The 14,835-nt window shown below is 33.6% G+C and overlaps 1 protein-coding gene across 3 annotated transcripts in view; it reads left to right on the plus strand.

Annotated features, from left to right (window-relative positions):
- Positions 1 to 14,835, plus strand: part of dmd (dystrophin) — a 138,166-nt gene that overhangs the window by 94,929 nt on the left and 28,402 nt on the right. For all 3 annotated transcript variants that reach the window (XM_073842260.1, XM_073842261.1, XM_073842262.1), the window contains 9 exons: positions 2,043 to 2,104; positions 3,671 to 3,745; positions 3,903 to 4,104; positions 6,135 to 6,220; positions 8,729 to 8,886; positions 9,022 to 9,188; positions 11,681 to 11,792; positions 11,934 to 12,070; positions 13,849 to 13,887. In XM_073842260.1, coding sequence (XP_073698361.1) covers positions 2,043 to 2,104; positions 3,671 to 3,745; positions 3,903 to 4,104; positions 6,135 to 6,220; positions 8,729 to 8,886; positions 9,022 to 9,188; positions 11,681 to 11,792; positions 11,934 to 12,070; positions 13,849 to 13,887 — 1,038 coding nt within the window. The remainder of the gene's footprint in view (positions 1 to 2,042; positions 2,105 to 3,670; positions 3,746 to 3,902; positions 4,105 to 6,134; positions 6,221 to 8,728; positions 8,887 to 9,021; positions 9,189 to 11,680; positions 11,793 to 11,933; positions 12,071 to 13,848; positions 13,888 to 14,835) is intronic.

The following is a 14,835-nucleotide window of genomic DNA, read 5'->3' on the forward strand; positions in this document are numbered from 1 at the left end:
TTGGTTTCTTTCTGTTAAAAGAGGCTGTGAGTAGAGTAAAATAATTGTGACATGCAGGGCATCAAACAGTGCAGGACATTTGTGATGCATTCAGAAAGCCATTCGCACATGAGTTCAGTCTGATGGCGTTCACAATTCATTTGTTTCCTTAAAAGCCACTGACATGATTCCATGATTGAATTTATGAGACTAGAAGGCTTACATTAGTCTCACTGTTGTAAACAGGCTATAATGGGTAGTATTACTCAAGTTTAACATATTTAAGTATTAGAAATATCATTCATATTGTTGCTTCAGATAAGTGTATCACAGGTGAATGCTGTCACAGTTGCATGGAATTGGCATTATGGTACTTTTTAGTAGTCCAAGTCTGAAAGTGATTCCACGCCGTAATGTTTGCATTTCAGAGACACTGATGTTTTCCACAACCCTTTTTTTTAAATTTTCATACTTTCATTTTGACCTCTCTGACTTTTCAAAAGATTTCTTCTGAAAAACAATGCTTGGAAGTTCACTTTCATCTCATTTTTGTTGATGGTTGGAACCCCAGTCCCTGTTTTTCCCTACTAAAAACACTGTAGGGTCTGAGTATAATTTATTAGTTTTGAAGTTTCTCAACCTTATTAGAATTCTGCAGAGCTGCTTAGCTGGCTTAGACCCAAAATCACAAAAACATCCCGGCCCATAGCAACACTTCAAAACAAGGCATCTCAGTAGTGTAAATTGCATTTTCACTAATGGATTCGTTTAGAGCCCTTGTAACAAAACAGGCACTGTTGTGAATGTAGAACTCTAAACTCTCTTCTTTTTAAGATTCAAACAAAGACGACCCAGTACAATAATAACTTGGATGCTCAAACTACTCCCATGGTCAGAAGTAGGATCTAAACAATGGACTTCAAACTGTTTATTCATGGGAAATATCAGATGAAGTGATTGAGTTGCAAGATGAGTTTTTGGCAGAGATGAGCTTTTGGTGGCTTATGTTCCATTAGTTTTTAAATGTTTTTAGTCGCTGCCAAATGCACATGCAACAGGATCACTATTAATTGGGATAAGTTGCAGTTTAGTGAGTTTCCCTCACAAACATGCCCACAATTCTGTGCTTCCTTGTTTAGTTTTGGCATATTGCCTTGTCAGTCTTCCTTACTCAAGAGACCACAAACTCCTGGCATAATGGTAACAAAAAATCCTATTCGTTATATTGCTGGGAAAAAGCACATTACAACATCTTGTCTTGTTTCTTCCTAAAGACATCATTCACTCAAAAACGAAGATCTGTCATTGCTCACGTTGTTCCAAACCCGTAGGACTTTTTCTTTCCATGGAACATAAAAGGGACATTTTTGAAGAACATTCTGGCCATTATTTTCAATTTAATGAAAGTGAAAAAGAAATAAGGACTCCGAAGTCACTGAACAGCATAATTGTATCCTAGAAGTAGTAGAGTTGTTTTGTGTGTGTGTGTGTGTATTGTTAGACTTCAGAACACTTATATATTGGAAATGTTGTATGGACCAATTTTACGATACATTTATGCTGCCTTTTTACCGCCTAACGACCCCGTTTCTCATTTACTTCCATTGTACTGAAAATAATGGCTGGGCAAGGGTGTTCTTTTAAAATTCACTTTCTGTCTTCCACAAAATAAAGTACGTAATAACATGAGGATGAGTTAATGACTGATTGTTCACTTTTGAGTGTACTATTCTTTTAAAGGACAGCTCTGTTATCATAGACAGCACATCTAAACTATAGTTAGTCCTGCTTTAATGGATATATTAAACATGCTCGAGCATCTGTTGAAGATGAAGAACATAATTTAGCTATTCTTGAGTATGAGGACCGCAAAGATTTATTGTTTGATGTAAAATGACTCAAGGCCTTGTCTTAATTTGTATTACCCTAGATGGATGACACTGTCTCTAGCACTAAATATGAGTCATAAACAAATTTATGGATCGTGTATAGCTTTTTGTATTATAAAGCATATTTTTTCAGACTGTTTTTTGTATTTCATAATGTTTTTGTTCATGTTTCAGTCACCAGACCCAAACAACATGTTGGGACCACCCAAAGATGGCAGAACTTTACCAGTCATTAGGTAGGCCTGATTCAGATATCTATCTATCTATCTATCTATCTATCTATCTATCTATCTATCTATCTATCTATCTTATCTATCTTATCTATCTATCTATATATATATATATATATATATATATATGACACGAGTGCTGATTTTGTTATACAACAGTTCTGTAAATTAGAAGTTGATATTGTGTTATATTTTAAACACAATATTATTTGATTTTGCAAAATCATGCACATTACCTTTGAGGTCACAGCAGAATTGTTGCCCATCTCGCAGTGTTTCATTTTTGAATGAATCCGCATTTTGAACGAATCATGTGAATCAGTGATTCAAAGGCCCATTCATAAAGTGAGCCATTTACTTAATTGCTGAATCAGCCGTTTGAACAAATCAGATGACTCAAAGACATTTACCGCCACCCTCTGGCAAATTTAGTTTCTTATTTAGAGTATCATTTCTTGGAAAAATAAATATATAAATGAAATAAAACAAAAACATTAAAGCTATAGCTAAGTAATATCTACTTGATACTTTCTTATTTAACACAAAAATAGCTTTAAATAATCTTTTGTAGGTATTTTCAGTCGAATTTATTTTGCAATTAATCAAAACACCATGTAATTAATTGGAATAAAATTTTAAATCGACTGACAGCCCTAGTAATTAGTTAGCAAGGATTCATTAAATTGGATAAAAGTGACAGTAAAGAGATTTTCTGCAATTATTATTGCAGAAAGTTCTATTTCAAATAATCCCTGTTCTTTTGAATGTTCTATTCATCAAAGAATCCTGAAAAAAATATTTTAGTTTCCACAAAAGTATAATGTAAAATATTAAATAGTATCAACAACCTAATGTTTCTTGAGCACCAAATCAGCATATTGGAATGATTTATGAAGTAATGGCTGCTGAAAATTAAGCTTTGCCATCAGAGAAATAAATTGCATTTTGAAATGTATTAGAATGGAAAACAGTTTTTAAAATAAAAATAATATTTCACAATTTTACACCTTTTACTATGTTTTTGACCAAATTAATGCAGCCTTTTGGTCACAAATCACAAACCTTTGAAAGATAATGTGTCAAGGTCGGAACGCTGTAACGCTGTATCAAAAGAAAAAAAGTTTATATTGTTTTCTATGCCAATATTAATAATCTTTATTACATTATAAAGAGCAATAATCTACAATAATGATTTTTGTTGATGGAGAAGGTAATTTCTGACCCTGTAGTATATTTAACTATATAATATTTACAAAATATTGATATGTAAATATACATAAAAACGTCAAAAGGCTGAAACATAACACACATTTACAGTATTTGAATCTATGTGAAAGTGTAATTTCCCTTGAGTAAAATGTCACATTTTTGATCAATGGGATAAAAATGGAGAAACTAATTGGATGAAACTAGCTTGATGTTTCTGCTGCCTGTTTGTCAGAACTCAACAAATAAGATCAAAATTAGAAATTGTCAAATTCAAAGATGAGAGGTTTGACTGCGACACTAATGAAATGTTGCATGATCAGTTTGCTAAAATTAACATTTGTCACATTTTCTCTCGCTAAACAGCGGATCTCAACAACGTACGGTTCTCTGCGTACAGGACGGCGATGAAGCTCAGGCGAATGCAGAAAGCTCTCTGCTGTAAGTCCACAATATTTTTTTTTCTCTTTGCAATTACTCAACACAGTTAATCTTTTTATCAGTTTGAACATTCATCCTACTCGTGACAATTAGCGAAAATATTCCTTCTTTTGTCTAAAACCAACGCTGCAACCTTTTTCTTTTTTTCCGTGCACAGTGGATCTACTGGGCATGTCTGCAGCCTGTGAGGCCTTTGAGCAGCACAATCTGAAACAGAATGAGCAATTCATGGACATCATGCAGGTGATCAACTGTCTGACCAGCATCTATGACCGTCTGGAGCAGCAGCACAGCAGTCTGGTTAACGTGCCTCTGTGTGTGGACATGTGTCTCAACTGGCTGCTCAACGTCTATGATACGTACGTTCAACCATTTTTTGTTGTTGTTGTTGTTTGTCTGTTTAAAACGTTAAAGCTTTGACATGCTCACTTCTTTGGAACATAAAAAGAAACATTTTGAACAATGTCTTTGCTGCACTGCATCAGAAAAACTTCATTTGTGTTCCATGAGGGTTTGTAACAACATGAGGGTGAGTAAATGACAGACTTTTAAATTTGGGGTGAACTAATCCATTCAGTCTTAGAACATATGAGTCAGAGAGAATCAGCTGGAGTTGGAGTCAGTGCTCAGCATGTTTCTCAGTAGGATCACACCGAGCCATAAATCATGCAGTGTTTCGACATGGAGGTGGTAGATTCCACAGAAGACCCCCGTCTGTCCCCCAAAGTAAACTGAGAGAAAATCCTTGGAGGTCTTTTCATTCTGTGCCTGCTTTTTACCTAGATTGTCTTGCAAAGCAATGCTATTCACAGAAGATGGGGTGTTGGCATGGTTTCTGCGGGTCCTTAAAAACTCTTAAAGGGACAGTTCACACAAAAATAAAAATTCATGTCCTTCCAAATCTGTAGTTTGTAGTCCAAGAGCTTTTTGACTCTGCATAGACAGCAGTAGACCAGAAAGGTAGTAAGGACGTTGTTAAAATAGTCCATATGGCATCAGTGTTTCTTGTGGACAAAAATGTGATTGTTTAACTTCAAATTTGCAGTTATGTAAATTTAATTACATAACCGTGAGCACTGCGTGTTTCAAAGTCGAAATGCAGCGCTGTTCAGAGTAGTTTTCAGTGCAGTTATGCTACTGTTTATGAATTATGACTGTTTGCTTTTTTGTGTTTAAATTGTGCATGTTGTAGATGTTTTGTAAGTGTGCTGCCTTCTGGGCCATCCCATCACAGAAAGGAAAGACTAAAACATTATTCAACACATTCAGTATAAAGATTTTACTAGGGTCTGAACAGCAGTGTGTTTTTTTCCTTTCTTTAAACACATTATCGTATCTGCAAAATCCAATTTAAAGGGATAGTTCACCCAAAAAAGAAACTGTTAATTTATGAACTACTCACACTCATGTTGTTCCAAACATGTAAGACCTTTGTTCATCTTCAGAACATAAATTAAGACATTTTTGATGAAATCCAAGCTTTCTGATCCTGCATAGACAGCAATGCAACTGACACGTTCAAGCCCCAGAAAGGTAGTAAAGACATTGTTAAAATAGTCCATGTGACATCAGTGGTTCAACCTTAATGTTATGAAGCTACAAGAATACTTTTTGTGCGCAAAGAAAATAAAAATAACGAAAAATAACATATGGCATGATACTCTTGTGAATGTGCTTCAAAGACTGACATGGAAAAGAAGAGATTAGTATGAAGTCGTTATTTTTGTTTTCTTTGCACACAAAAAGTATTCTTGAGGCTTCATAACATTACGGTTGTACTGCCTTTCTGTGCCTTGAGCGTGTCAGTTGTGTTGCTGTCTATGCAGGGTCAGAAAGCTTATGGATCTCTTCAAAAATATCTTAATTTGTGTTCTGAAGATGAACGAAGGTCTTACAGGTTTGGAATGACATGAGGGTGAGAAATTAATGATAGAATTTTCACATTTGGGGGAACTATCCTTTAAATCAACCTCTAATTTGAGTATTTTAAACTTGCAGCTGTCTTGTTTTGCTAATATAAACAGCATTATGTGCTTGCTGAATATGCCCCAGCACAAAATAAAAGAGATACATACTTTTTTTTTTTTTTTTTTTTTTTTTTTTAGATGTATGGACGTACAATATTGATTGTATTTGTTTGTTTGTGTCAGAAAAAGGTCGTAAAAAGTCTTAAGTTTGATTTTAAACAACCTTTCCTATGCCCTGATTGCACAAAAGAAATTCTAAGGATAACGAAAGCAGCAACAGTACTGTATATTTTACCAAGCTGTGATGCGAAAACATCTAGAGTATTTCGTTCCTGATCTTGTCTCTTTATCTGCGAAAAAAGAGCCATTGACGGTCTCGCTTTAGTCATTTGTCACCTTGTTATTTTATTTTTTTGCCGCAGAGGACGAGCTGGAAAGATTCGTACCCTATCCTTCAAAACGGGAATAATCTGTTTGTGCAAAGCTCACCTTGAAGATAAGTACAGATGTAAGTTTTTCTGCTTATCTTATGTGCTCCTTCTTTATATTCTGTCTCTAAGTCGTAATAAGAGCCAAGATATTCTTTCGGTTTATGGAACTGTACTACTAGCAGTTTACAGCTCTCTCAGGTGTTTTTAGTGTCTTGTATTATGTTGTCTTTGTTTGCTTGTTAATAGCACTGCTGTGAACACAGTTGTAAAGCTCTGGAGTTTGCTTGCTTAGAGTATACAGCACACAGTATAGTGCAACAGCTGTTGAGAAATAAATGTTTACCCACCTAGCAGCCGCACAGCAATTGCTGGCATTTACATTAATAAGTGTGTTAATACACACCACAGTGATGATATCAACAAAACTGGTGAAAAATTCTAAAGCATATTTCTACTAAGATACACACACAACCATTTAAAAGTATTTTAAAGGATTAGTTAGCTCTTGAAATAACATTTCCTGATGATTTACTCACCCCATGCCATTCAAGATGTTTATGTATTTCCTTTAGTCGAAAAGAGGTTTTTGAGAAAAACATTCCAGGATTTTTCTCCATATAGTGGACTTCAGTGGGGATCACTGGGTTGAAGGTCCAAATTGCAGTTTTATTGCAGCTTCAAAAGGCTCTAATTGATCCAAGCCGAGGAATAAGCATCTTATCTAGCAAAACAATCATTCGTTTTCTAAAAAAATTAAAATGTATATACTTATTAACCACAAATGCTCATCTTGCACTTCGAATTCATCACGTTGGAAAGACGTGGTTAGTTATTCGTCTCTGTAGTCCGCTTCAAAAAGGTAGGGTAGGACGATAAACTCTACCTCATTTTCTCTTTTAACTTCAAGATCATCTGACATTGTTTTTTTTTTTGTTTTTTTTACATTTTTTGTGATGGGCATTTAACTTTCTTTGCATGTTTGCAAACACTGGTTTGGTATTTCCTCCTACAGTATGTCACCTGTGACCTTTCCGACGTGACTATGTAATGTGCTAAGTCAAGCTAGAGCGAGACGAGCATTTGTGGTTAAAAAGTGTATATATATATATATATATATATATTTTTAATCACTTATTCCTTGGCTGGGATCTTGTAGAGCTCTTTGAAGCTGCATTGAAACTAGAGTTTAGACCTTCAACATGTTGATCACCATTAAAGTCCACTATATGGAGAAAAATCCTGAAATGTTTTCCTCAAAAAACTTAATTTGTTTTTGACTGAAGAAAGGAAGACATGAACATCTTGGATGACATGTGGGGTAATTGAATCATCAGAAAATTTTAATTCTGGAGTGAAATAATCCTTATGTTTCTGAAAGAATGCAGTTATGCTCACGAAGGCTGCTTTTATTTGATCAAAAATGCAGTAAAAATAGTCATATTTTGAAATATTTTTTTCTGTTATTTATTTCTGTGATGTAAAGCTGATTTTTAGCAGTCATTACTCTAGTCAGTGTCTATCAGTGTCACAGAAATTCACAAATATATAAATACATCAATAACTTTCTTTTAAAAGTTAATATATTATAACACCACATATTCTATAAAAACTTTTTTGCAAACAAATTTAATTGATGCATGACATTTAACCATTGAAAAATTCAGTTTTTTTTTTTTGTTGTTGTTGTGAATCAAAACTTGGTCCACAAAACCAGTCATAAGGGTCCATTCTTGAAATTGTGATTTTATATATAATAAATAAGCTTTCCATTGATGTATGGTATGTTAGGATAGGATAGGTCAATATTTGGCCGAGATACATCTACTTGAAAATCTGGAATCTGAGGGTGCAAAAAAAAAAAAATCAAGAATTTGTGAAAATTGCCTTTAAAGTTGTCCAAATGATGTACTTAGTGATGCATATTAATATTCAAAAATTAAGTTTTGATATATTTACAGTAGGATATTTACAAAATATCTTCATAGAACATTATCTTTAATTAATATCCTAATGATTTTTGGCATCAGTAAAAATGTATCATTTGGATCCATACAATGTATGGGTCTACAAATGTACATGTGCTACTTGAGACTGGTTTTGTGGTCCAGGGTCACATCACAAAACCAGTCTTAAGTCGCTGGGGTATATTTGTAGCAATAGCCAAAAATACATTGTATGGGTCAAAATTATTGATTTTTCTTTTATGCCAAAAATCATTAGGAAATTAAGTAAAGATCATGTTCCATGAAGATTTTTTGTAAAATTCCTACTGTAAACATATCAAAATGTAATTTTTGATTAGTAATATGCATTGTTAAGAACTTAATTTGGACAACTTTAAAGGTGATTTTCTCAGTATTTTGATTTTTTTGCACCCTCAGATTCCAGATTTTCAAATAGTTGTATCTCGGCCAAATATTGTCCTATCCTAACAAACCATATATAAATAGAAAGCTTATTTATTGAACTTTCATATGATGTATACATCTCAGTTTTGTAAAATGGAACCTTATGACTGGTTTTGTGGTCCAGGGTCACATATGGTTTTGACTTTTGACCTCATAATTTCCTCTTTTGCTTTCTAGTTTTATTCAGAGAGGTGGCCAGTGCCACAGGCTTCTGTGACCAGCGTCGCCTCGGCCTCCTTCTGCACGACGCCATTCAGATCCCCAGGCAGCTGGGTGAAGTGGCGTCTTTCGGAGGGAGCAATATCGAGCCCAGTGTACGCAGCTGCTTTCAGTTTGTAAGTAACCACTGCTTTTACTCATGAACAGATTACGTTAAAGCAGCCATGAGAATATTCACTTTGGTAACTTTTTTAAATTTTTTTTATTTTGCATTTCCTGAATTTATTTTCTTTTTCTCCTCTGATATGAAGGCCAATAACAAACCAGAGTTAGAGGCTTCAGTCTTCCTGGACTGGATGCGTTTAGAACCTCAGTCGATGGTTTGGCTTCCTGTCCTTCATCGTGTGGCGGCCGCTGAGACAGCAAAGCACCAGGCTAAATGCAACATTTGTAAGGAATGTCCTATTATTGGCTTCAGGTATGGACCTTTTCTTTAGTGCTATTATTCAGAATGACTGATTCCGCCTCAGGTGCTTTAAAAGTATCAGCAGTTTTTTTTGTGCATTATTAAGCATTGCACCAAACTTCAAGGCAGACGCTGAAAAAGAATAACTTTGTCTGTTTTGAGGCACGGAAAGCTGCAGTGTTCATTTTCTTCTTTTAGAGGTTTTATTGGTACGAGAACACATTCCTGCTTGTGCTTTACATGAAGTTTTTCACTTTAAATTCAACATAGTATCAAAGTGACCATATTTACTTTTCTTATCTTACGATTCATTAGTTCAAAGTAAGTCTTTGCAAAGAGATTTGCTTCTGTTTTTTAATTTTTCGTTTCATTCCAGGCAATAAGATGGTTGGATAGCATGGAAAAAACAATGCTAAAAATTATGAAATGCAACTATACATTGCTTTGTATAGTTAAAAAATTGTGAAGTCCAGTCATAAAATTGGAATTTACTGTATAATGCGGAAATTTGGCGGAATTTGCCAAATTTTGGATGAATAAATCAAAAGTAGGTTAGTACACTTAAATCTAAATTTGATATGGATTAGCGTCTGTGACAAATTAAGCCATAAAATACTACTTAAATATGAATCCCACATGTTCTGCTTGTCTCTGTGTGAATGAATGGCACAGACTTGCGGTTTCATTTACTACACACATACTGAAGCGTGCGTGATGTTTGCAGTGTTTTCAGCCTCTGCCGCCTCAGTATATGAGTAGATGAACACATAAATCTCTAGAAATGCTCTGAGAGTCACCTCATGAGCCTGTTACCATTTCTTTTTCACAGCAACCCATCAAAATAAAAGTTTGGTTGAATTTGAAGAAACTGTGTAATAAATATATGACTCAATGTAATAATGATAGCACTACTACTACTAATAAAATTATTATTAAAATTCTATATTTAATTATACAGAAATAATAATATTATTTCTAAAGAATATTTACCAGAAAAATGTAAATACACAGCACAGTATTTCTTTTAAAAAAAAAGAAAGAAAAATAAATTATTATTGTTTTTTTTTTTTTTTTTTTTTTTTAATTGAATAAAACCATTATAATGGAAGCAAGAAAATTTGGTAAAAACAAATTTTTGTTAAACTTGATAAATTGCTGTTAAGCTTTGTGATTTTTTGGATTAATACAATTTAATTTAACCATTAAAACAGTCTAAAAAAAATTCAAATAGAAAAAAATGGAATCTTTTGGAAAATGGAAAATTTTGAAAAAATTAAACAGAATTTGGGACAAAATAAAACTGATTTCACAGGGAACTATATTTATATGTGTATATGTGTTGGGTCAGCATTTGGATCCAATACAAAATCTGGGTCCTGAAGCAAAACTAGCTCATAAAATGATTTAGAGCCATGTGCACTTGATATTTTGTCTTAAAGATATTTTCACTTGGCAGAACCCGTTGATTTACAGTGTGAAATAATGTGGGACATGACTTTGTATGTTTTGTCCATTGGGATTCCATTGAAATAGGGATTTTAGTTTGTGACATAATATTTTTTTTTTTCTCCCTGTGCCTCTGGTTATATAAGTCGAAAAGGAAAGTTGTTGGAGACATTAAGAGATTTGATTTTTTTTTTTTTAAATAATAATTTCAGAATATCGTTCATTTTTGATACTATGTTGTCAAAGCAATACATTTCACTCACAAAAAGAAAACTGTCACCCTCATGTTATTCCAAACTCATGTGACTTCCTTTGTTTGGGGTCAGTAAGAATTTATGTATGTATGTATGTATGTATGTATGTATTTATTTATTATTATTTTTAAAGCCACTTAAGCTCACCAGCATTGCATTTATTTAGTCAAAAATACAGTAGAACAGTAGTATTATATTATTACAATTTAAAATAACATTTTTCTATTTTGATATTTTAAAATGTCATTGATTTCTGTGAATCAAATTTCAATTACTGCAATCTTCAGTGTCACATGATCCTTTAGAAATTCTAATTTGCTGATTTGGTGTTTAAGAAATATTTCTTATTATCAATGTTGAAACACCTGTGCTGCTTAATTTTTTTTTATTGTGGAGATTGTGAAACCAGGATTCTTTTATAAATGTAAAGTTCAATAAAACAGCATTTACTTGAAGTAAAAAGTCTTTTGTAACATATAAATGTCCTTACGCTCACATTTAACCAATGAAATGCATCCTCGCTGAATAAAAGTTAAAAATGACCGCACACTTGTGATCAGTAGTCTATGTGTCATGACAGAATTTTCTTCTTAATATTTCCTCCCTTTGGGTAGAATGACTGTAATAAGCTCACTATTGAGAGAGTATGTGAGAACAGGGAACAGCTCCACCTGGAGGATCAAGATGTAACTACATGTTTCTGGGAAATAATCTTTTGTGCATGTTCCTTCACATCCAGGATGTTTTGAATGTTTTGGCAATGACTTTAACATTGATTTCATCCTTTTTGTCTTGTCTCTACAGGTACCGAAGTTTAAAGCACTTTAACTATGATATCTGCCAAAGCTGCTTCTTTTCTGGCAGAGTGGCCAAAGGTCACAAGATGCAGTACCCTATGGTTGAATATTGCACACCGGTAGGTTTTTTTTTTGCCTTTTGCTTTTTGCCTTCATCACATTGCATTGTCAATTTAGTAACTGGTGTAGATGGCAAAGACAGTGCATTTTAAGATTAAAGTGCAAGTTATGACTTTTTGTCTCGTGTCCTTTCACTTCAGACGACGTCAGGAGAGGACGTGAGAGACTTTGCCAAGGTTTTGAAGAATAAGTTCAGGACAAAGCGCTATTTTGCCAAGCATCCTCGCATGGGTTACCTTCCCGTCCAGACCATCCTTGAAGGAGACAACATGGAGACGTGAGACTTTTTTTTTTTTTTTTTTCCCATGTGTTCACTTCATTGTTACTTCATAGCTACTGATTAATTAGACATGTGACAGCTGATATGGCCACTTTTTTTGTCTATTATTATTATTATTATTAAAAGCACAGTGCGTGTCACACTGTAGCTCCAGATGATATCAAGAGAGCAGAATTAATGTGCGCAGATAATGTGGCATCAACCATATCTAAAAAATAAATTTAAGATCATAATGGCCACACACTGATCAGTTGCTATTTTAGTATTATTTATACACTGTTGTAACATTTAATTAATATTTGACTTTAGTTTTATACTTTTAATTTATCTTAAGATGTCCACATTTTACAAAATTTAGAAAAGTATACTTTTAAATACATTTTTGGAGAATAAAATATCAAAATTTGGTTGAATTAATGTTACATTGTCATTCAGTGTAACATAATACTTATGTAAAAATTCGAACAACATTCTTATTTTGACTTGTGCATATTAAAATATATAAATGAATAAGGGAGCATATTCAATTTTATCGTGTTTTAAATAAGTAAAAAATTCTTACTGACAAATAAGCAAAACCTAGAATAGTGACCAATTTTAAAAATGTAGAATTACAAGTTATTAGTATTTGGGGTAAAAGTAATTTGTTTTTTTAATATGTAATAAATTGATTTTTGTTGTAAATATGCCTGACAAGACTTAAACGGAATGACATTTTAGTGGGTGTCTTCTTTAAATTAGGGAAAATGTATGATATTTATTTTTTGCTCAGAAAAACAAAAACAAAAATGCAATGCAATTAAACAGAAAACTTTTTTATTATTTTTGAAAAAAAAACAACAACAACAATTTAAAGCAGTATTACACTTGTTGTTTTTATGCTTAAACCCTTTTACGTCTTTGAACCTATTATTAAAATTATTTTGCTTTTTTATTTCAGTTTAAGTAATTTTAGAATTTTCATTATTTTTTAAAAATGTTAATTTAATATAAAGATTTTACTTTATTCAGAGGGTGAATTTGTAGACTCTTGGTGAAAAAGGTTTGTCTCATCCTGTTTAAAGCCACTAAAAATTAAAAGGAAAAAAGAAAAGGAAATGATGGATTCACCTGCATTTTGACTGCTAAAGCCATTAAAAGAAAGTGCTGTAAAAACTCAAATTCTTAGTGGACAATTTGAATTGTTACTTTAAATTATGTATACTGACATGGAGAAGAAGCTACTCTAAATAAAACGTTTTAACCTGGTCAAGCAGCATAGAGCTGGCATGCCAGCAAACGAGACAAATAAAGATGACTCTGAACACTTGGTAACCTTAAATTGCAGCTGCAAGAGTTTTGCTTGGATTTTTTCAGCTTTACCGTGTGCATTGATCATTGCTTGTGTTCACAGTAGGAGTATTTATGCTGTGGAATTATTTTTCCCCCTGTAGAGAAGCAGCTGCAAATGTGTGCAGTCTGTCAGAGTAATCGTAAAGCTGTGCTAAATGCATACACACATTATTCTTACAGCATTGGCTTTTTTCCTTTTTCATTTCAACCCTAACACACAACCAGCAATGTTGAATCAGACTATTTCTGAACAAACAGCTTTTCCAAGAGAGTTGATTGTCATGTGTATGTTATTATTGGCCACTAAAAGTGCGGTTAGGATTTAACTGTGTTGTCATCTCAGTTGGTTTGTGTGTTTGGTGCTTCTTAACAATCATGTCACCATCATGCTTTCAGTGCATCTACTTGTCCTGTCCATCATCACATCTTTTTTTGTCTTGCAGTCCTGTTACACTGATCAACTTCTGGCCTGTTGACCATCCGTGAGTACATCCACACACCAACACACTCACACACATCCACGACAAGATCACGTAATGCAAACAGTGCCTTAGGTGTTATTGATATATTCACAGCATAGGAAAGAACATTCAGGATTTTCACATCACTGTTACAATGTGGCCCGTAGTCCTAATTTGAAAGCACATTGGAACTTTAAACAATCAGTGGTGGCCAAAATTATTAGAACACTAGTATTTTTACCAGCTAAAATGGTTTTAAGTCAGTTATTTCAATCTTTTGCTGTAGTGTGTCAGTGGGAAATATAACATCTCCATTCATTCTGCCATTAATTGTAATAATCCAGTGAGATTTTTGTTTGCACAAGAAATCTGACAACAGCCAGTGCTCCACACAGAGATCTGATCTTATCATCGCCCAGTCTGTGTCTGGAATGACATGAAGAAACAGATCAAACTGAGACAGACTCAACAAACCTACCTGCAAAGCTGCAGTATTGGTAAAATTTTTAGGCACTTGTGTAAAAATGCTGTAAAATGAGGATGCTGTCAAAAATAAGGCCATAATTAGATTTTCTTTATCAATTAACTTCTATTATCTAAATTATATTAACATTTGGTGTGACCATCCCTTGTGTTTAATACAGTAGGTGCACTCGCGCATAGTTTTTTCAGGTAGCATTGCAGGTAGGTTTCGTCAAGCATCTTGGAGACGTTGCCACAGTTCTTGTGGATTTAGTCTGTCTCGGTTTCAGTCATTCCAGACAGACTGGATGATGATAAGATCAGATCTCTGTGTGGAGCACTGGCTGTTATCAGACTCCTTGTGCAAACAAAAATCTCACTTGATTATTACAATTAATGGCAAAATGAATGTTTGGAAATGTAAACTGCACTACAGCAAAAGATAGAAATACCTGACTTAAAACCATTTTTTAGCTAATGAAAATACTAGTGTTCTAATAATTTTGG

Source organism: Garra rufa, chromosome 6, assembly GCF_049309525.1.
Source record: "Garra rufa chromosome 6, GarRuf1.0, whole genome shotgun sequence".
NCBI classification, from domain to species: Eukaryota; Metazoa; Chordata; class Actinopteri; order Cypriniformes; family Cyprinidae; genus Garra; species Garra rufa.